We start from the raw sequence: 21,761 nt of genomic DNA on the forward strand, positions 1-21,761 counted from the left end.
AGTACCCTTTTCCAGGAGATATATGGAGAGCTGCACAAGGAGGAGAAGGGAGGAAGCCACCTCTGATAAGGAGTCACCCGAACACTTGCTTCTGTGACCAGAGAGGTTGGCAGAGATTTCCCAAGTGATGTGGAAGTCTCTTGAGGTTTCTGTGAGCAGCCGGGAGCAGCTGAGCTTTTTCCCCTAAGGGCAAGGTGATTTCAGAAGTCCCCTCAAGGGTTGCAGTAGGTGGAGTGGAGTGGAGTGGAAAGCCCATCCTGTGGTCACTTCTGCCTAAATCAGCCTAGACATCCAAACCCTGGGCTGATGGTTTGGTAGGTTGAGGAGGCTGAGGGAGGCGCTGCACTGCAGCAGTGGGTGATCCAGGGCACGATGCTGGCTCAGCCGCTGTCACACGGCCATGGCTGTGGCTGACCCAGAGGGACCAAGCCTGAGCTTCGGGAGCCACGTGCTGGAGAAGCCCTAACACAGGGACATGACAGTGCCCCGCAGGTGTTGGGCTGCTGTTAAACCTTGCTATGGAGCCCCGCTAACCTGAAATAAGTCCATCTGCCTTCACTTATGAATCAAAACTGACAGATTTTCTGCAAAGGGTGAAGAGCAGAGCCAGTATTGATATGAAGTCTCACTGTTAGGACTGACGATGACTAGAAAATGGTGTCGGCAATACTCACAAGTACACCACCTAGCACTTGCTTATGCAACTGAAATGCAATGGCTGCTGTATACCTTTATATGATATACTGAAAGTGCTTTAATTACTTGCTCTTAATTTATTCTCCGTGCTGTGAAACTCAACAGCATAAATGGCACAATTGTAATGTGAATGCATCCCACTTCTGGTTTATTTTGTAGTGATTTACGTTTTGTCTACACCCCTATAAGTATGGGACTACTAGATGTGTTATGAGCAAAGATATTGGCATAACACGTCCTCCAAGAGTGGGATGTCTAAACAGATGGGCGAGGTGAAGCGAAGAAGTAAACAGAGCCACAGAGGAGCAGGCTGGCTTCCTCACAGTCCTTTGGAAAGCTGGAGCTGAGAACTTTCCCTGGCTGCCAAAACCCACCCTGCTCTTCTGCCTGCTGTTCCCACCTTTGCTTTCCTGCTGGTTTTGTTGCCATCTCCCAAAGCTCTTCCCCCAAATACAGCTTCACCGAGAGCTGGGAGCATGGTGGGGGCGCCAGGGACACAAGTCTGGCAGAGACATGGTGAATTCGTGTTGTCAGGCCACCTTTCCCCCTGGGGCAAGATTGAATTTGCACAAGATGTTCAACCTGCACCCGTCCTGACACACATTTCTCTAGATGTGGATCCTCTGATGATGGAGAAATCTGTATAATATATGCCCGTGAGCCTGAATTTGGTGGAAGGTCTTTTATTGATTTCAGGAGGGCTTTGATCTGGGCCAAAAGCCCTCATTCTGCCGTTCATCAGGAGGGATGGTTTTAAACATACGCTGACATAATGTGTTGAATGTTGCCTGAGGCTAGGCATACTTTCTCTAAATATCCTCAAACATAGCTGTTTTCCGAGTGAAAAACATCACCTGACTCCCACAGGTTTTGTTTAATAGTTTTTTATTATTTAGGGAATTTTTTTTCACTAGGTTTTCCACTGAAATTCATATCAGTGTTTCTTGGCCTAAAAGTACTTTGACTTATTTTATTTTTACTTTAATTGTTAGTAAAAACTGACATAATGAAATAACCAGAAAATTATTTTGCCAGAGGGTTGATAAAAAAAATTGTAAGACGTTTTCCTAGGAAAACCAAAACAAACTGTTTAAAAATTTCTCATTAAGCGTAATTGGCATTTGTGGACATGAATGACACAAGGAAGTTTGAAAAAATGCCCATGCTAACAGGCCAGGGGACAGGAATTTGGTGTATTTGACAGGCTGTATATATGACAGGCTTCTTGTATAAAAAGGATGCAGCCCTGCAAACTCGGCAGTGCGGCTTTGCCAATGTGTCTAGACAGCCCATCTCCGTGGGGGAGAGAGCAACTTATTTCTTGGACCCACTCCATCCGTAGCTGCTCCGATGAGATCAGACCACTTATGGTCTCCTTTATCGATGGAGACTTTGCATCCAGGCTTTGGGGTTGTGCTGACCTTGCTCAGCCCTCATTGCGTGATGACCGGTCGTCCCCATGAACTGATTTGGGCTCCTGCAGCTGCTGGGATGCAGCAGTCGGAGGAGGGGGACAGGGTACAGCTTAGTGGTGTTTCTCGACCTCTGCCACCTCGAGATACTCCTCTGCTAGGTGTAGATGTGGCTAGTCTGGCAACGGATGTGATTCGTTAGATAGAACCTTTGAAAAGGCATAAATTCTCTTAAATTGTGCTAGAACAGCAGCACTTGTCAGCTAGCCCTGTGCCAAACCAAAAGCAAAGCTTTGTGGTGAGATATCCTGCGTCTCGGTATGGGTGTCCTAAATTGCCGAATCGTCCAGGTTACAGTATCTGACATTTCAGCCAGATTAAGGGCAGCAATAAGCAGATATCCTGTAATATATTCATCACCTGGAGGCAAAGATTATTACTCTGTACTAGGGAGTGTCATTTCCAACATATCCCTTGTTTGCCCCAATTCGCAGGAGCTCTGACAATCATTATTCTGCCTCCTCTGCTGGGAGTTGTGCTTTTCAAACTTCAGTGAACTTTGTGGAAATACAGAGGTTTCCATTTTTCAGCCTTTTGATTTAAAATCTCTAGACGATTGTTTGACTCTGGCAGGGAACCATTCAAAATACATTCCAAAATATTCATCATTCCAGCAGGCAAAGAAACATAAGATGTAGCAATTTATTAGCTAATGTGAAATGCATTTGCCGGCCAGAAGAGACTAAGGTTGGAGGTGGATCTGAGCCTGATTTCCCCTTGCATCCCGCAGCGGAGCATGCTGGAGCCTGTGGTCTGTCCCATCCACCCCCCTGTTTTGCTGAATGTCCCTGTGTCCAGCAAAAAGCCTCCAGAGCCCAGCAGTAGCCTTGTCCCTCCTCCCTGTCCCCTAGCCTTAGAAGAGCAGGTTTTCACTATGGACCTGGGAAAGAGAAAGAGTTGTTTGGAAAAGGCCCTACATGTTCTAATCCCTTCCCTTCCCATAGCGATAGGCGTTGTAAAGGTCCTTTATCCCCCACTTGAGGGACATGCTCCTGGTTGGGATGCTCAGCCCTTGGAAGAGGCAGGTGGGCTGGGTGCTGAGAGCCGGGCTCAAATTTTGTTTTTTCTGGATCTCAGATGCCATCGTTTTTCCATTTGTGATCAAGAGGGACCCGTAAAATGCATTAACGGTCAAAATCTGGATTTCTAAGCAAGAGTCTGCAGTGGCTTCAGTCCAGTTTGTTTGGTAGGGGCAATGGCAGTGATGGTCTGATTTGGTCGAAACACATTTGTTCTTGGATGCTAATGAAACAGGAGCATAGCCTTTGGAGAGCTGGTTTCAATGTTCTTGCCGTCGTTTGCACTTCCCCTTCTCCCAGCCCACGGCGCCCTGTGGTCCCAGCACAGTCGTTCTGTGCCATGCAGTTTGCAGTCCTGGATATTTCAACAATACACAGATGAAAAATCCATTGAGAACAGCATTTCTGCCTACCGGTGGGGCCAGCTGGCACGCACATCCCACCGGTCATTGTCTGTCTGTTTGTCTGCTTGCGCAGGTCCCACATATGAAAAAAAAAAGGCGTCCAAGTGAATTTCCAGATCCAGTCGGGTCGGGGCTGTTTAATGATGGCACTTGTGAGCAGCACAGGGGGCCTCGCGGGGACCTGAACAAGCAGAGACATTCATGGAGCCGGTCAGCTTGAGTCAGTCTTTCCCGGTGCGGGCAGGAGATTGCTGGGTGACGTTTGCAGACTCTTGCGGCTACCGCAACGTTTGGAAATGAGCCAATTCAAAGATTTAAGTGGTTCGTCTGCAACGTATATATGGACTGAAAATTAATCCCTGCCGAAGCAGCCCTTTTCTGTCTTGGCAACCCCTTTTTTTTAAAAAAAGGGGTTTTTTTTCCTTTTTTTTTTTTCTTTATACACTTATCTGATTCTCACAAAAAATCTCCAGTTTTCCCTTTTAGAAAGTTTTCTAGCTGACGTTCATGAGGATTTTTTGGACTTTTTTTTAACTACAAAGAAAATTTAAAAGAAGTGGTGTTGCCCAGAGCTCAGGTGGGTGTGCAGTGGGAGGGGGGTCCCGGGTCCCCACTTTGTGGCTGCTGATGCATCCTTCTATGTGAGTACTAGCAGGGACAGTCAACCCTCTGAATCTGTGGCAATCAGAAGAGAGTGGAACCGGTTTCTGTTTTGGTCTCTGGAACTGCTCTGAGAGCTGGAGAGAGCTGGAAAAGACTGAAGTGTGCCATCCCAAAGGGCTGGAGCAACCGTAGTATTGTCTGTGTTGTGCTCCTGACTCCAGTACACCCCATTAACACCTGGCCCAAGCACCAGTACCATATTGTTTTTGCTCTTTCCTAGGAACTCCTTCCTATGGAAGGAATCAAAATCCACCCCATGCTTGGTCCCTACAGCGGGGGAGTCTCCCTGACTTGTTCTGTATTTTGTTGAACTCTTGTCCCAACAGCTTGGTATCAAAGGGGGTGTATTGATCCCTGAAACCTGGGGCATAGGTGACACCTGTTTAGATCCAGCTATAGGTCTGTGGGTCACCTCTGTACATAAAGAAGAAAGGACACCAGGTAAATCCAGCAAGGAAGCAGGTGAAAATAATACTGTGTGCCTTTTCTGTAATGTGAACCCTATAGAGCTCACTGCAGGGTGGAAAATAGATGAATAGCCAGCCTGTCCTTGTCTGATTGTCATGCTGGATTGTTGCCACTGTCTTTGAGGCAGCTGGTGGTATCCAGGTGGGCATGGATATGGGTGCGCCAGTCTGCTCCTGCATGGGAAATCCTTGTTAGATGGTCAAGCTGAGTGCAGTGGTGACTCTTTAAGAAGAATATTCCCAGCTGTTGCGGTGGTTTAGATATCCATCACATGCACGTTGGGGTCAACAGCATTACACAGTCCGGCTTTTCAAGCCTTTGCAGAAAGGACAAGAAAGGGTGTGGAGAGGAGAAAGAAGTTATCTGGAATGAACTAGGGCAGGGAGGGGGCCAAGAGTGTAGAGAGGCGGCTTTGGAAATGAGAAAATACTGATGGAGCAGGGTGGAGGTTAGGAAGTTTGATCTTGGCTGCGTGAATGCCGTTCCTGAGATGAAACATCAGAACACATGGCATGGGAAGGGGAGCTGATGGGAAGAGGATGTGGGTGTTGGAAATCAAACCCCTGACCTCGCAAGGCTGTGACTTCACGTATGTTTTGCGCTGCCAAGCACACCGATCCTGGGTCTTATGCAAGAAGAAGGAAGGAGCTGTGATGGCCGAGGTGCTCCAGCTCTCCAGGGAAGGTCTGGTGGTCACGCTGGCACCAGCGGCTGGACGTCATTGCAGAGGAGTGCTGCGCTGGGAGGCACAGACCGTTTTAGATACAATACCTTTGGGTATGGTGGTGGGGTTTGGCTGTGCGATTGCATTTCTGCTCCTCTGTCACAGGTCCAAGGCTTTTGCGGCATCGCGCTCCCCTAATGAGGGACTCTGCGGGGACTACAGCCCCCTTGGATCCTGTCCCCTCCCGAGCCTGGTAAATCTACCCCGCTGGATCGCTGCCACGGTCTGGTGGTTTGGTCTCTTTGTCAGTTACAAAGTGCAGTCTCACAGAATGTGATTTGCCGCTGGCAGGCTTTTAAAATATGTGTTTGCTTTTGATTATATTTTTTTTTTAAATTAATTTTCCAAGGATCAATGTGGTAATGCATATAAAAATTACAATATGTAAAACAAAGTATAAAAGCATACAAGGAATTCCAAACACATAACATACTGTGCCTTGGAGCTTATGAGATCCATACAGTGCTTATTGTATTATGGGAACGCTCTGACCCCGAGACCTGGCGGAAAGGCTTGTTAGAAGAGCAGGACTAAGCCATGTGCCTTATGAGCTGTAGGATGCCCAGAAGGAAAACCCTAGCCAATATAAAAGCAGAGCTGTTACAGCAGAACTTGGGCTGGTCTGTGGGATCTAGGGGGACTTTCAATGGCTTTGTACTAATTTCTGGAATAGGATGTCTATTTTTTCTCCTGCAAATATTGTTCTCCCAGTAATTAACACTTACCATCATGTATTCCCAGCAAGACTCTCTGAATTTCCATTCCATCATGATTACTTTTTTTTTACAAGCGTAATTTCTTCTGTCAACTCCAGCAAGTGGGGATGTTGACGTGGTTAGGGAGGATGCACATCTTAGCCACTGTAACTGCCCATGTGCGCTGCAGGTTCCCAGCAGATGAGAGGCCGAGCACCAGAGCTGAACCCACCCTGAAAAGAGGGTTTGTCTTACATTTGCCATAGGATAAAGCTCAGAGATCTCTACGGGCACTCCACCAGGAAGGCAGCAACCCCGAGACCACATTCATGGTGGGTGAGAGTCGCCAGCTGGTGCTATGCCTTGAAACCCACCTTGAAATGTCCCTTTTGGCCAAGGCACAGGCAGGAGGTCCATCCTGGTGCAGGACACTGAAGGCTTCACTGTCGGCCATGCAGGACCTCAGCGAGTTCCCCGGGTCTGGCAGGCAGAGCCGAGCACGACAGGAGACTGTAGGCATGCTATCCATGCAAAAGCTATTCACAGCTTGGTAATGATATGTAATTGTTTGTATGCGGTCAGCTAAAAATTATCCTGATAGGTTCCACATTGCAGACACTTGGGAGAGGAACTGCTGTAGTCCTGTGGGTGATGCTGAAAATACACATTTCCATTTAATATTAAAGCTCAGTATTGCCTTTCTGAATTCCCACTCTCTGTGCACAAAATAACTTTATGTGTGTGGAAAAATTGAACCTGATTAGTTTGTGAGATGATGGAAAGTGGAGGCTTTTAGAAGAACTATTGCATCTGTTTCTTTGCCTTTTTTTTTTGTCCTGTGTTCTTTGTGATCTTAACAAGGCTGGAACTTCAGACACTTGTATTTTCTCTATAATTGAAATAATTTGAGGTCTTGTGCACAGATGGTGCAGAAAAAAACCCAAACAAACAGCAAAGATCAGAAAAAAGCTCAGCCGGTGTTGTGTAATAGGAGAAAAATGATAGTTCAAAATCTCCATAGTCTGACCTGTAATCACAAACACAAACCTGCTGTTATCGTGGTTGTATGGCCGGGTTTGGTATTGCTGCTTATCAGGGCTGGCTTCAGTACGTGACTTAATAGGAAATAGGCATCTCCTACCTTAATGTACTTAGTTTTATTTTAAGTGTCATCTTCATGCCATGTTGCCTACGTTTGTGATGTCTGCTGTAGAGTAATTATAACTTCTCTGCGTAGCATTTGCGTACCCTGAAGTTAAACCTTATTTCCATTTGAAAATACTTTTCATGCATGGAAATACATATAAACCAGAACTTGTTATCTCCTGGGAGGTTTTAGAAAGATACTTCAGGCAGCTCTGAGCACAAAATCTTACCCATGTGCGTCTCCTTGCCCTTTTTCTGTCCCTGCTCACGTTTGGCAAAGATGACGGATGCTGCCGGCCGATGGGCTCTGGCTGCCCGGAGGAGCGGGGTCCTTCCAGGCGATGCTCGAGAAGAGAAGCTGCAAATCCAGCGATGGATCTGGCTGTCCACATGGTCGAAGACACAGAAAACAAACAGAGGGAAAATAGAGATGTGAGGCTTTTTCCCATTTTATGCCAAAATGATGTTTTCAGGCTGGAAAGTGGCTTTTCAGGTTGAGATGGTCTCAGTTAGGGAGAACCTCACCCCAGCTGGGCTCAGCACTATTTCTTGATGGGGTGCAATCTTGTCTTTATGCGAGCAGTGGTGGTGGGACCCCCAGCTCTGTGGCACGCTGGCTTGTCTCCAGCATCCCACACAAGTGCAAAGTCACTTGAGACCCATCGCAAATCAGTTGGGATAGGGCTGTGTCATTTTGTATGATTTGTATGTCATTTGTATGGATTTTGTATGTCTCTGTCCTGCTTCCTACTCCCCTTCCTGGTGCCTTGATTAAACATTTTTGGGGTTTTTGTTTGTTGTTTTTTCTTGTTGGTATTTTTTTTTGTGGTTGTTTTGTGTTTTGGTTTTTGTTGTTTGGTTTGTTTGGGGTTTTTTGTCTTTGTTTTGTTTGTTTATTGGTTTTTTATAAGTTGACAAAGCTGCCCTGCACCGAAAGAGTTGCAATATTTTGGAGGGATATAATGAACTGTAAGCAAAGCAGAGTGCGGCTAAAACTGGAACATGAGCCTGCAGAGGGCTGTAACTATCTGGATGGCTGCTGTTGGGAAGAGGAGTCTGCACGGAGCTGGGGGGGGCTGCAGAAATATTTCTCAGTCTTCTTTAAATTTAACTTTAAACCAAATGAAAAAAAAATCCTCTCACTTCTAGTCTTCCTTTTCCTTTCTTTCCCCATTACTCCAAATAAAACTTTCTTATTTTTTGGCTGGCAAGTTTTTTTTTTTTTTTTTAATTTTGAAAGAGATTTTAGTTGCTGGGGTTTTAGTTTCTGAATTTTTTCTCTGCGAAAGAATTTGTTTTGTTTTTCTTTAATCTGTGTTCAAACTTTAGTGGTAACTTCTTATTTTGAAGGCTGTGATTATAGTGTGATTCCTTATTTTCTTTCTGGAATCCTTTCTCAGTTTATATAACTGATGTGACAGATCTTTCCTGCCTTACCACGTGTGATACTGAGGTTAAGTGTTTATTGCTCACTTAATTAAATCCAATTGTTTACCTTCAATTGAGATCCAATTATTATGTTATAATAGCTGGTTCTGGACTTAATAGAACTGATCAAAACTTTTCAAAACTGCCCACACAATATAATCCCATCTGGAAATTAGTTTTCATTCTGACCTGGAATGAAAGCAAGTATGCACAAGCATTCTTGCAAACTGGAAATCCAAAATATGTTGTGGTTACAAGTATTGGTGGAAAAGATACTGATCATGTAACTTATATGTAGGCATTTAGTTCTCTACTGTTTTGCTTTGTAACTCATTCCATTTTGAATGCGGCATCCCAAGAGGAGCCGTCTGACGGTGCCCCAGTGACAGGCATGGACACTGGGACAGCCACCGTGCAAAAAGGAACCTAGATCAGGGAGTTTTCGAGTTTGGATCTGCCCCATTGCAAGAAGAGACATGATGAACAAGGGAAAAAGGACAGGACGCTTTGTACTGTATCATCCAGGAGCAACTGAAAATGCTATGGTACATCCTAGAAGTGCTTTTGTGTATGACACCAGATTTTGCATGTTGTGGGTGAATGTAGAACAAACACAGGAAAAACATAAATGTGGAAACAGGAAACAAAATTCCCCAGCCCAACATGAGAGGTTGGGGTTTTGAAATGAGTTCCCAGATTTTCCAGCATCGGGTTCCTGAGAGGAGAACGTGCGTTTCGATCTCTCTGGGGGATGCATTTGCAAGCAGCTCAGCTTTTGAGAACACTGCTTGTAATAAAATATTTCTGATTAGAAGAATGTTGATGAAAGACTTCTGACCCATCTAAAAAGCTTTAAAGCTGTTTTCCTCTTCTCTCTGTTTCTGCTGACTTCAGGCATTAGTGCTGTCAACACTATTTAGGAATACCATTTTACAGTGTTCAGCATTGTTTCCTGATAAAGAAATAATGGCAGAAAAAACCGAAATACCCTGCTGACATGTTGAAGGTCACTGCTGTGAGCAAGGTGACATTTGCAGATACCTGGGGTTTAGGCGTCTACAGTCCCTTGTTAGCAGTTTTTCGTCAATATATGGCATGTCTGCATGGCAAAACACAAGGAGTCATCAACCCAGCAGCACTCTGAGCTAATACAACTATTATTATTTTTTTTTTCCTGCTACCGAAGTCACTCCTGTAGACATTTGGATCTAGCTGTGTTGTGTCTTCCAGAGGGGCTGTGAAAAGAGATCTCAAAATCCCAGCCCTCCTGTCACAGGTTGTGCTTCGCCATTGAGCCACCTCCATCCAGCTTCGTCCTGGAAAAAAGGGGGTGACTCACGTCCCCGCTCCGTGCCAGCCCCTGCTGGAGGTGCATTAGCCAGCGCTGACTGACCATGAGTCACCGCAACACGGCCACTGCCTGCGACTTTCCATTCCTTGGCCCTGCTATTTTTGGGTCCAGTAATTACGAGGTGAGCTGTGAATCACCGGTGTCTCACTTTACGCCAGGAGGAAACCAGGCAAATTGTGCTAACGTGCTTGGCAGGAGGGATTCTTGTTCTCCAGTGTTTCATGGGTTTTGGCCCTTCTTGCTCCCCAGAGTGATGTGCTCACCCTTCCTCATGTGGAACTGTCACGCAGGATCTGAGCGATGGCCAGACGAACTTGGACTTGTGCTGCTTCCAGCTGGGTCTCCTCTTCTGGGCAGGAACTGATGCTTCAAAGCCCTGGAGGGGATTTCCAAGGGGTCCCAAAGGCTTCTATTGATTTGTTAATCCAGTCCACATAGGCAGGGTTTAGATTAGAAAATAGCATCAAATGGAGAACTCAGAAGAAGGCCAGAAACCCATGTTGACATTGGCCTCTCTGCAGCAGCTGGTCTTGCAATGTTTCTGCCATTCAGAGGGACGATGGTGCCCTGAGGCTTGTTTTTCGCTTTTTGCTGTGATGTGTGGTACACGACTACATCTACATCAGAGCTCGCCAGTAGAGCCAGAGGGAAAGCGCTGACCCTTTTTGTAATGGCTTTGATGATGAGTCAAGAGAGGAACGTGCAGGACTTTTCTGTTTCTTTATAAGGGATGGACCCTGTGACAGCAATAAACACATCCTCAGCACCTAGAAATATGTGCCTGGTGTTCTGCAGCGGTTAAATCCCATCCCTCTGCTTCACCACTTCGCTTCCCATCACCCGAGTGGGACAGATTCACCTGTAGCCTTGCTTTAATGCCCTGCAATTCCCATGCACATTTGTTTTTCTTGCACGTTCCTGCCTCTGCCAGTCCCTTCCCAGCTCAGCTTTACAATTCAACATGCCCGTTAAAAACTGGTCTCCAAACACTTCCTCTCAGATACAAGAAAACCGAGGGCATATTTTTTGCACCCAGGAATCCCCAGGCTGGAAAGAAGTCTGCAGGGATTGTCAGGCTGTCGGAGAAGGAGCTGTAAACCTGCAGGAATTTGAAAAACCTACTTTAATTTAAGAGGAATGTCCTTTTGTTCCCAGATGGATGGGCCTCGCTCCAAAGGCGTTCAGGTGCAGTAACTGTTACCAGATGGGCTGTGAAAAGCAACACAAACAGGTGGTGAGGACAACAACCATAGACTTTAATTTCCTTGTCAGCTTCTCCCGGTGCCTTACATAGCCCCTTGAGAGCAGGAGGACGAGGGGAGCTGTCATATTTGTCTATGGCAAAAGGAACGACCATCAAGGGGATATTTGCAACTGTATATAGCAGGTCAAGCCCTGGACTCTCAGTGGTGAGTTTGTCATCTAGGCCAAGGTGCTCAGTGATTAGCTTAAAATTTAATTCACTAGCACATGCATTTTTGTAGATACTACGATCAATATATTTTAATGCATGCTGACGTGTATTAGCTCAGATACTCCCAGATGTGACTACTGTCCTTCTACATAAGACAGTGGGACCACGCTGACATTGCCCACCTGGGGCTCTGCCCACTGTGCTTGGGTGCACTAAAAGCTGGGGCTGCAGGAACTTGAGGTGGTTTTGGTGGGACCTCACACACGCTGGAGCACTTGAAGAAGGATGAGTGCATGGTGATGGTTGCACCAGTCCTGCAGCTTGCACAGGGCTGTGTTACCCACGAGTGTCTGTGCATTGATAGCTCCATCACTGCTCTACACTGGTATGTGCAACATGTGCTAAGAAAAGCCATTTCAATAGTCATCTCAGCACTGATGTCTCTCCAGTGACTTGCAGGCACAGGCAGTAGTGATAAGTTTGACTCCAGATGTGTAGATGTACTGATTTATTGCTGGAAGAAATACAAACCAGGCACAAAACAATACGTGCTCTTAATGGGTCACACTGTTTGGTGCTCACCACCTTGCTGGCTTGGCCAAGGCAGGGGGTGCTGGAGAGTGCACGACTGTTCTTCAGTCAACAGTATCCAACGTGCTTATGCTCCGGCTTTCTCTGACTGGGTTTTTGCTTCCCAATTACAATGCTATCTGTGTCTGTCTGACTGTATTTCCACGTCCTTGGTTTGCAGGCATACAAATGAAGCTGGCTGTCATGCTTCTCTCTTGTTCAGGCCCGTAACAGTCACGCTTCATTTCCACTGTTTGACACCTCTTTGTTCACAGCTCCCCATCTCTGCCTGAATTGACGCCTCTCGGTCTGGATGCAGGGAGGATAAGAGAATTTAGTCCTCATTTAAGCCAACTGGAGCTACATGCAGAGAACAGCATTACCTTGGGTGTAATAGCTGTAACAGCTGTTAATAGCTGTTTCCTTGCGCTTTCCTTGCTCAAGAATGGACACATCTTCTCCCAGTAAAAGCTGGTGCAGGACTTGTGTTCACCCCAGAGGGCTGTATTATGTCCCAGTGAGGTTGATCTTTGGAAATTTGAAGCAAAGAAAACAGGGGTTCATGATTCTTTGCAGTCAGAAAAGGCTTCTAGGGTTGTCAGGAATGGGGAGATGTGTTTTGGGCTTTTTTGTTTCTTTTTAGAGATAAGGAAGCTGAGGCATGGGATAGCTTGAGAGAGCTGGTACACGTCTTATTGTAGTTGGGCTGGGAAATAAATTATTTTGGTCAATGCGCTTTCCACCTCCTTTTTACACAGGGACTAATGCGGCGTGGTTAAGGTGTGGTGTGGAAATTGTGCAAGCCCTTCCTAAGCCCTTTGTATCTTGAAACCGTTGAGGTTTTTCGCCCCATCGCTGTGGCCTCTTAGCTTTCTAGCCTGTGACATCTCCCAATTGTATTTCCTAGATGATCAGCTGAACTCAGAAGAGAAGAAGAAAAGAAAGCAGAGAAGGAACAGGACTACCTTCAACAGCAGCCAGCTCCAGGCATTAGAGAGGGTCTTTGAGAGGACACACTACCCCGATGCCTTTGTACGGGAAGACCTTGCACGCAGAGTCAACCTCACGGAAGCCAGAGTTCAGGTAATTGCCACAGCTTGTATCCAGACATGCCTCACCTTGGGTGGTCGTGAGGCCATTCCATAACAGCAGTAGAAATTCCCGAGGTCTGTGTGTCACACTAGGGTCACCAAGCTTCTGGGTCATGCTGTATTGCGGTCCCAAGCATGCCATGCCTTGAGGAGCACTGCCAGGCCTGATCTGCCACTGTACTTACCACCTGCCCAGTCAGATGTGTTCACAGAATGGTTTGGGTTGGAAGGGATCTTAAAGATCGTCTAGTTCCAACCTCTCTGCCATGGGCAGGGACACCTTCCAGTAGACGAGGTTGCTCCAAGCTCCGTCCAACCTGGCCTTGTTCACATGGTTCATTCAAGGCCAGGATGTCAGATGTTATGTGCTCAGGCTGCTCACATTATCTTGAGCTGCTCAGCTCTTATCTTGCAAGCCTACACCCTCTGAAGGTCAAAGCAAACCATCTACAGCACTCGCAGGCCTGGCTGCCTACAGCACAGGACAGACCTGATCCCTCAGGGACCTCCCTGAGCCAGTTCCTCGCATGAGGGCTTTATCAGGGTGTACTTTAGAATTGTCTTGTCATTAGAGTTTCCAGTGATGGGCATGCCAAAGCAGCCTGCTTTTGCAGAGTCCTGTTGTGTCGCAGCAGAGCTGGTTGTGATAGTTGTTGGGTCTGTGCGCTTCCCACCCCAGGTATGGTTCCAGAACCGGAGAGCCAAGTTTCGCCGGAACGAGAGGGCAATGCTGGCCAGCAAGAATGCTTCTCTGCTCAAATCCTACTCAGGGGACGTGACCGCCGTGGAGCAGCCCATAGTACCTCGCCCAGCTCCGAGACCCACTGACTATCTCTCCTGGGGTACGACCTCGCCTTACAGGTGAGTGAGTAACCCCTCTGGCATAATACCGATCAGCCTGAGAGTGGTCCTCAGACAGTTCTAATGGGCTGCTTAAATTCATGTGGGACAACTGGAGGATACAGCAGTTTGACTACCCCACTGGTTTTCATTACCTGTTCCCATCCCATGCTACCTTGCTGCGAGACTTGCAAGGTGGGCTTTGTTCAGCATCATTCTGGCTTTCTGGCAGCCAGCTCCGTGGGAGGAAGCGACTTCTTCTTTGGTGTTTTCTCTCAGCAGTTCAGGAAGTTTGGAAAGAGAATCGCACTTTCTTCCCTAATGCATCCAGTTTAAAGCAAAGAAACCTTTCCATGGGACACAATTCCAGGAGAGGTCATGGCAGAGCATTTGGGGAGGTTCAGCCACCACACAGTGGCCAGAAGAGGGAGTTCTGTGGCTGTCCTATGGCAGTTACTGGTTGGGATGCAAGGAAGGGCTGAGAATTCCCTCCCTTCATGCATGTTGCTCCCAATCCTTCCTTCAATGGTCAGCACTGAACTGGTGATCAATTCCTTTCTAGTTGCTAGAGCACAAGTGTGTGTGTGAACGAGCTGTGCCGTTGTGCTGTGGTTTGCCCCCAGTAAGTGTCCATCTCCTGTGGCCAGCACTGCTTGAGGGGTGGCAGGAAAGAAGTGCAGATGTGGCAGCCCCAGTCTGCTCGAAGGATCTGGGATGCCCATGGATGTCACAGGCCTCCCTGTCCTCCTCTCTGCCATCCACAGCCCAGCAGGAACTGGGCGTGGACACAAGATCCACAGGATGTGTTGGTTTGTGGCTTGTAGGCAGTTAAAAATGAGGTTGGTGGGTATTTTTTAGCACAGTGGCTTCATTGTTGGTCAGGACTGGGAGCCTTTGGCTCTATTTCTTCCTGTTCATCTGACTTGATCACAAGCAGCTGTCTCACTGGCTTCTGGGAGTCACACCAGACCCAGGACCTCTCTTCCTCAGTCACGTTGACCCCCTTCTTGCACCCCAAACATTGTTTGCACAGTTAGGTGTGCAAACACGTCGTTTCCCTGGTAGTTTGCTGCTTCATTGCCATGGGCTTCTCTTCATCCACCCTGTAGCTCTAGAATAAATCACAGGTTCACCTGCTCCAGCTACTGAATAGGATGCTTTCGATGACCACCAGTTTGGTCTTAGAGATGGCCCTTATCCTTTGGATTTTATCTGAGGACTGCTGTGTGGCAAAATCCCTCTTTTGAGGTTTAGGCTTTCTGACTGTGAAGTGCTTCTCGGTGATGCATCCTAGAGAGGAGTTTGGGTGAGTGAGTTTAGGGGAAAGAAACACAGGTCCTTCTCCACTCTACTGAGTCTGCTCTGGTCACAGTACCAGATGCCTGCTTGAACACTTGTGCCTTATTTCTACCTCTAACACTTTTAAAAATAAATCATCCCTCCCAAGTTGTTGTTTACATGAAAGGCTTCCTAATGGGTTCTCGGAGAAGGCCCTGCAAAGATAACTTCCAGGGGCACACTGGGAAGGGCTGTCTGGGGCAATGAGAAACCCAAGGCATCAGGGACCTGCAAATGAGGAAAGCAAGGGAGATGGTTTTCTCTTCCTGAGGTCCAGACCTGTCGAAGCCTTTCCACCGTGCGGAGATGCATTCTCACTGTGTTGGTGTCTTCTCCTTGTCTTAAGCCCAGATGTTTCAGCAAAGACGTGCAGCTTACAGCCATCACCAGTGGCTGACACACCAAACCAAGATGGACTGTCGCCCTCCCGTGGCCCTGCAGAGGGGTAGGAGGCATTGGCAGAGAAGCAAAATAGCTGTTTGCCACAATGCGGGGCGATCAAGACCCTCAGATGCTTTATGCTTCCCAGGCTTTCTAATCCTACAGGTCATCTCTTAGCAATTGTGTTCATCTTAATGGGTACCTGGGCCAGGTTGTCACAGTCTCATTAAGGCTTGGAACTGAGTAGGGTTGTTAAAGTACTGGACACTTGGTGAAAAACAGCTGTGCAGAGGGTTTGCGTGGCCCTCTGCCTCCTCCCCATCCCCCTGGCGCTGCCGTACCAGCCCCTGATGGATGGCTGGTCTGGGAGAGGGCTGAGAGCTGCAGGGCCAGTGCTGGTTTTACTCTTAGATGTGGGGAAAGTTTTCAATCAGTATGTTTATTCTCCAAATATATTCAGCCACAGGTCAACCAAAGCTATTTGCAAATCTGTGTCACATAAATAGCCAAGTAGATACTATTATTTTTTTGAAGTTGAAATGTTTTGCTTAGACATTTTTTAGCATAGGTTCCTAAGAAAACAAGACTCACAGTCGCGCTGTCAGCTTGCACTTCCCACTCCAACAACCTTTGACTCCACGGGCCATCGAAAACCAGATTTGAAAGAAGGATTTTAGGTCTTAGAAACATTATGTTCCTCTGTGTTTCATGAAAGCAGGCAGCTGAGCAGAGGAAGGAGACAGTCTTTGTGCCTGAATGGGGCAGAGAGGAGGGCAGCAGGGTGACTTCAACCCTTATTAGACTCTGGAGAATCTCTGGACCAAACCCTCAAGCCATACCAGTGTTTGGAAGCAGCCTTCTTGGGTGCTGCTCATTTAGATTTTTGGTTTAGTGGAGATTTCACTGGGCAACAGAAATTTTCCCCACACCTCTGGGGAACTGAGAGCAGGAGGCTCCCTGGAGTTTTAGACTGGACTTGGGCAGCAGTTATACATGGGTTTTGAATGGGAACAGTGTATACCTGAGACTGAAAATTCCTGTTTTATCTAATCTAGAGCATCCTTGAGGCTCTTCTTGTTTCTTCCAGCACAGAAACCTGGGAGAGATGCATGCTGTGGAAGTGGGTGGCAATGGCTGCTTGTGAAACTTTGCAATGCCTCTGCAGGCTGCACTGAGCTTCTCACATTGCTGCTGACTTATGGCAGGGGAGAGGATAATGTCACCAACCCAGGCACAGAGAGGGAGCTGAGGGGATGTGTGACCGTCTGGGGAAAGCCCCAGGCACTCCAATTCATCCTGTCCTGGACCCCTGTGAAATGCAGCCAGTGCACCCTAAGCTGGGCAGAGTCCAACACCCCTGAACCCCAGGGAGTTCCACAGCTCTTCCTCACCAGCTCATCTGCTCGGGGCTGCCATGGCTTTCTTATCTGAAGGGCTTTAGCTTCTTCCAAAAGAATAAATTTTAAAAATGATAAGTCTGTATTTTTAAGGATATATCTGTATTTTGATGTGTATATTTTAAAGTCCATCATCCATATCCTTCCAGTAGCTGTTAGAGACTCTCAAAGTGTCCTGAATGTTTGCTCTCCTGGGGAGAGTTTTTGGTGTTTTTCCCTGGATGGGTGTAAGCAGCCGTATATCCATGAGTCTTACCTGTAGTTTCTGTGGGTGTAAGCTGCCTTATTTGCACTAGTGCTGACGTTCCTTTCTGAAGAAGTTAATTTTTTTCCTGATTTTAGAGTGAGGAATAGGAGTTCTTTGGCCTGGGATGGTACCTACTAGTGTTGCCTGATCTGGATCTCGTGGATGCTGAGGATTCAGAGAACACTGAATTGCATTTAAATTCCTGGCAGGTCAGCTCTGCCCTGCAAAGTCAGAGATGATACCACCAGCGCTTTGGGGCGAGCACGCACATCCATGGCCTGGATCTGGGCATACAGCAAATGCCCACATCCCTCAAGGGAGGTTTGCTGTTGCAAAGGCTCTTCCAGTTGTGGACATCAGTGCTGGAAAATAAAAGAAAATAAAAAAGCAGAAAAAGCAAGCTATCTGCTTTCTTGGGCTATGGGTGGAGGAGAGTGTTTCCCAGAGCCTCAGGCAGATGGAAGGGGTCAGCACCAGACCTGACTTGCCTCCAGAAGATCATTCATGTTTTTGTCCTGAACACGCTGGCTGCATTAAATGGACGTCTCTAGTTCACTCCTTGTTTTTCAACTGTGTTTTATCTGTGGACCTATGTATAGGAAATGCAATACGTCAGATAGTTGGCTGGCTTTTGGAGCAGGGGGTGCTTTTCACAGAAACCTGGGATACATGCGTTAAGCAAGTTTTCTGTGGTCTGGAAAGCAGATTTGCAAATTTTCAGTAGGATAAGAAAGGACTTGGAGATCTTTGTTCAGCCTCTGTTGCCAAAAGTAGTGTTTTTCATGAATAAAGACATGATTTGAAGGGAGAAAAAAAGTATTTTTTTTCCCTTCAACCTTTAAGGCATGCTCTATATCATCAGCTGAAGTTTTCAGGCGAAAAAGTGTAGAAATTTTCATTCCAAAAGTCTGAAACCAAAAAGCATCACAATTGTTGAAATGGGTTTTTCCCAGAGTCTTTCTTTAATGTAACGTGTTTCAGAAGTGACGTGAGTTCACAAGCAATAAAACCAGCAACTACTCTCATCAAAAAGACATTGCTTCCAGTGGAAATACTGTAAAGGACAGTGGTTTAACTGGTAGGCTGGTCACCTGGACCTCATTGTGAACCTTTTGGGTTAGGAAATGGAAATTTTCCTATTGACTTCAACCAGCTTTGGTGTTTGCTATCCCTGGGTAAGTGAACTGCAGAGAAGAGATTTACAGAGATGTAAAATAGAGAGTGGTGATAATTCCCTGCTCATGTAAGAAATACATCCCCCGGGTATGGAAACCCCAGGGTTTAACCTCACTGTGGTGTGTGTCTGCTCTCTGCGTGGTGTGAAGACCACGTCTGACGTGATGTTTCTCTCTTTCCATCCCACAGTGCCATGGCCACCTACTCCGCCACGTGTACCAACGCCAGCCCGGCGCAGGGCATGAATATGGCCAACAGTATTGCCAACCTGAGACTGAAGGCAAAGGAATATAGTTTACAGAGGAATCAAGTGCCCACAGTCAATTAATGACTGGAGGCAGCTGCCTTGCAGAAGGAGAAAATACAACAGCACCCGTCCTGCTTTGCAACTTGTTTGTGCTGAAAGAAAGAAAAAAAAGAAAAAAAAAAAAAAAAAGAGAAAAAAAGAAGAAAAAAGCCAACCCTAACCCAGAACTGAACATGGGAACCAAAGTGGGAGCAAACTGAACCGCTCATGAGTGACAAGGTTCCTCCTTCCTTTTGGGATAATGCCACCATTTTTTTTTTCTTGTTATTGTCAGGTTTATTGCTTCTGCTCAATATACTACGAGCTTCTTCAGTAAAGGACAGTCTCACCCTTGTTGGTTTCCATTTTTATATGGGACTGCAGAAAGAAACCTCTGCTGATCTCAGCCCATGGACATGTCCCACCTGCCATCCTGCTGAGATGCAAAGCTTGCTCATCTCCCCCCCTGCCCCAGTTCACCTTAGAAGAAGAAGTTGTTTGGTCACCGCTTTCCCTTGTATCCACCCGACCTTTCGTCCTTCTAGTCCCTCATTCCATAGAGGCAGCGCTGTGACCATTAGTCTGCAAGAAGCCCGTTAGCGTAATGAGATGGGGTCATCCTGCCTGTGTTGCCTGGACCAGTTCAAGATCTGAGGAAGACCTTGGGCTTCACAGCGCTTTAATGCTTTCTTGAGTATTCCTGGCGCTGCTGCCTCAAAAAGCCAAAGAAGAGAGAAAAGCCAGTGTGGGGGCGTGAGCAGGGCAGACACGGTGAGAGGGATCGCTCTGTAGTGTTAAGAATAGGACTGTTAAAACACTTCTTTCTATGCCTTACAGTTTGCGCCACAGGGAAAGTCATTGTCCAGATGCATTTGTTTTATATATACTGTATATATTTATATATATAAGATATACATGCAAGCTTGGTTGGTGTTTTTTATTAAACAAAATAAAATCCTTTGAAAATGTTTGGGATGTTTGTGCTACATCCAGGATCCTGGAGCCGTGCATTGAAATTCCAGCTGCAGCCTCTCTGACCCACGTCTGAAGTCTTCCCGTTGGCCTCAGGGAGCGCTGGAAAGGACCGGCTCACGTCTTCCCGTGAGAAACCCCAAAGAAGGGGAGCTGGAGGGAGCCATGCTCCTTTGCAGATTTTCCCCATGGGCATTTGCATGTTCATAGAGGAAGATGAGGATCTGCTCTCTGGTCAGATAGGTTTGTGTGGCTCTTGGGAACATGAAAGACATCCCTGTGGCAAGCGTCCGCCAGCCCCTCTGAGGACAGGTGATGTCTCGTCAGGGAGCATCGCACACAAAAACTTCCCCCAATTCCCATAACATTGCCCAGTGAGATGTGTCCTGTAGCCTTAACCACTGTCCTCTGCTCTCCCTACCTGCTGTCCTCACTCCTCTGGGGTCTGGAGGGCTAATTAGGATCTAATTTCCTTCTCTCCATGATGAGTAGAGGAGTTGCAACCCAGGAGAAGTTTCTTCCGTGCAAGCGTACTGAAGAAATTAGGATCTTTTTTGTTGCTGGTGATGCCTGTGTCTCTCAAATTTGGGCAGAAGAGGAGGTTTATTTATGGCAAATAGCACTTATACACGGGACCTGCCCCTAAGCAAGTGTGACTTTGCAGTGGAATAGTCCCATTGAAGGCAGCAGAGCATGGTCCAGGCTGGACCATAAGGGAAGGAGAATGAAGCTCAATCATATGGCTTAGGTTTCCATCTTCATGTTTGCTACAGACAGGCTGGGCATATGTAGATGTCTGACAGTGGGCTTTGGTAGTCTAAAATAGGATGTTGCAGGAGATGAGAAATAAATCTCTTTAAAGTGAATATGAAAAATAAACTGGAGGAAGACGAATGGAAATCCAGCCAAAGTATTTGAGCTAACACTGGGGAAAAAAGCCCCAAATCCAAACTGGTGTTAAGTTGTGCTGGTGATTGGGTGTGTTGCTGCTGGAACTTTTTTCTCCCTGTATGAATATTTTTGAGAAAAAAATACATCTAATTGTGATCAAGACAAAAAGTTAAAAATCGTATCTTATGCTTCCAGACAGAACACCAGCAGGAGAAGTGAGGCTGGACAACATTGCATTTTAAAAAAAATCCATGATGTTCTGTTTGATCCCTTTTTTAGGCCTTATGTAATCTGGAGAAGCTAACATCTCTAAACCAAAATATTTCCACCATGAGTAGTGTTTTTCCAGCTCCTAGAGCAAAGTGATCATGTTGGAAATCTCAGCCCTCACTTAGAAACTCACTCTTGGTGCCTGTGCCTACACAAACAAAGAAGGTATTGAAGAACATGTCCTGCACCATCAGAAAGGAAAAGGACCCTGTGCAATGTAATATTACTCAGAGGTTGAACCGGTTGTTGAGTGTCTGAGCCTGGTGCTCGCCTTTCTCCTTGCCTTGCTGCCGTTCTCTGCCATCCACCACCATCCCAGCAGTGACAGCAGCCTGGACCTCCTCCTCTGTGGTGGCCTGAGGCTGCCCAAGTGTCCACTTTGGAGGTTTCGGCTGTTTCCTTCAGCATCTTGGTCGCCTGTGGCTTTCCCCTACTCTTTGCTCAGCTTTTCTGCGGTAGAGAAGTCACCTTGAACAGCGTTCTTGGACATGTGTGTGCAAGCACCTGTTTCTAAAGTTAGCAAGGAGGCAGTTCAGAGAGCATGAACCTCTGGTACCCCACTATCCATCTATGGACCATCCCCACCCCCACGCTGTGATGTTCACATGTAGGGGCTCACATAGGTGCCTGTGCAAACCCTTGTTCGCCCTCCTCCCTTTATTTACGTGAGGAATTGCATTGACTTGCATAGTGGGGCTGCTCCTGCGGGAAGGTTCTCTAACCTATTTCACTTCCAGTTTTAGTTGTTTCTTGCCTTGTGTTGGGCGATTTGGTTGGGGATGCCATCACAGGTGACTGAGCTGTTGTGAGCCCAGGTGAGAC

At 46.8% G+C, this 21,761-nt stretch overlaps 1 protein-coding gene across 1 annotated transcript in view; it reads left to right on the top strand.

The window, feature by feature from the left end:
• PRRX1 (paired related homeobox 1) overlaps window positions 1–19,776 on the top strand; it is a 39,576-nt gene extending 19,800 nt beyond the window's left edge. Inside the window, exons 2-4 of the mRNA XM_082054733.1 lie at window positions 12,958–13,133; window positions 13,821–14,002; window positions 18,710–19,776. Coding sequence (XP_081910859.1) covers window positions 12,958–13,133; window positions 13,821–14,002; window positions 18,710–18,848 — 497 coding nt within the window. The 3' untranslated portion in view covers window positions 18,849–19,776. The remainder of the gene's footprint in view (window positions 1–12,957; window positions 13,134–13,820; window positions 14,003–18,709) is intronic.
• Window positions 19,777–21,761: the final 1,985 nt, after the last annotated feature.

This window comes from Streptopelia decaocto (assembly GCF_964273445.1).
Source record: "Streptopelia decaocto genome assembly, chromosome: 5".
NCBI classification, from domain to species: Eukaryota; Metazoa; Chordata; class Aves; order Columbiformes; family Columbidae; genus Streptopelia; species Streptopelia decaocto.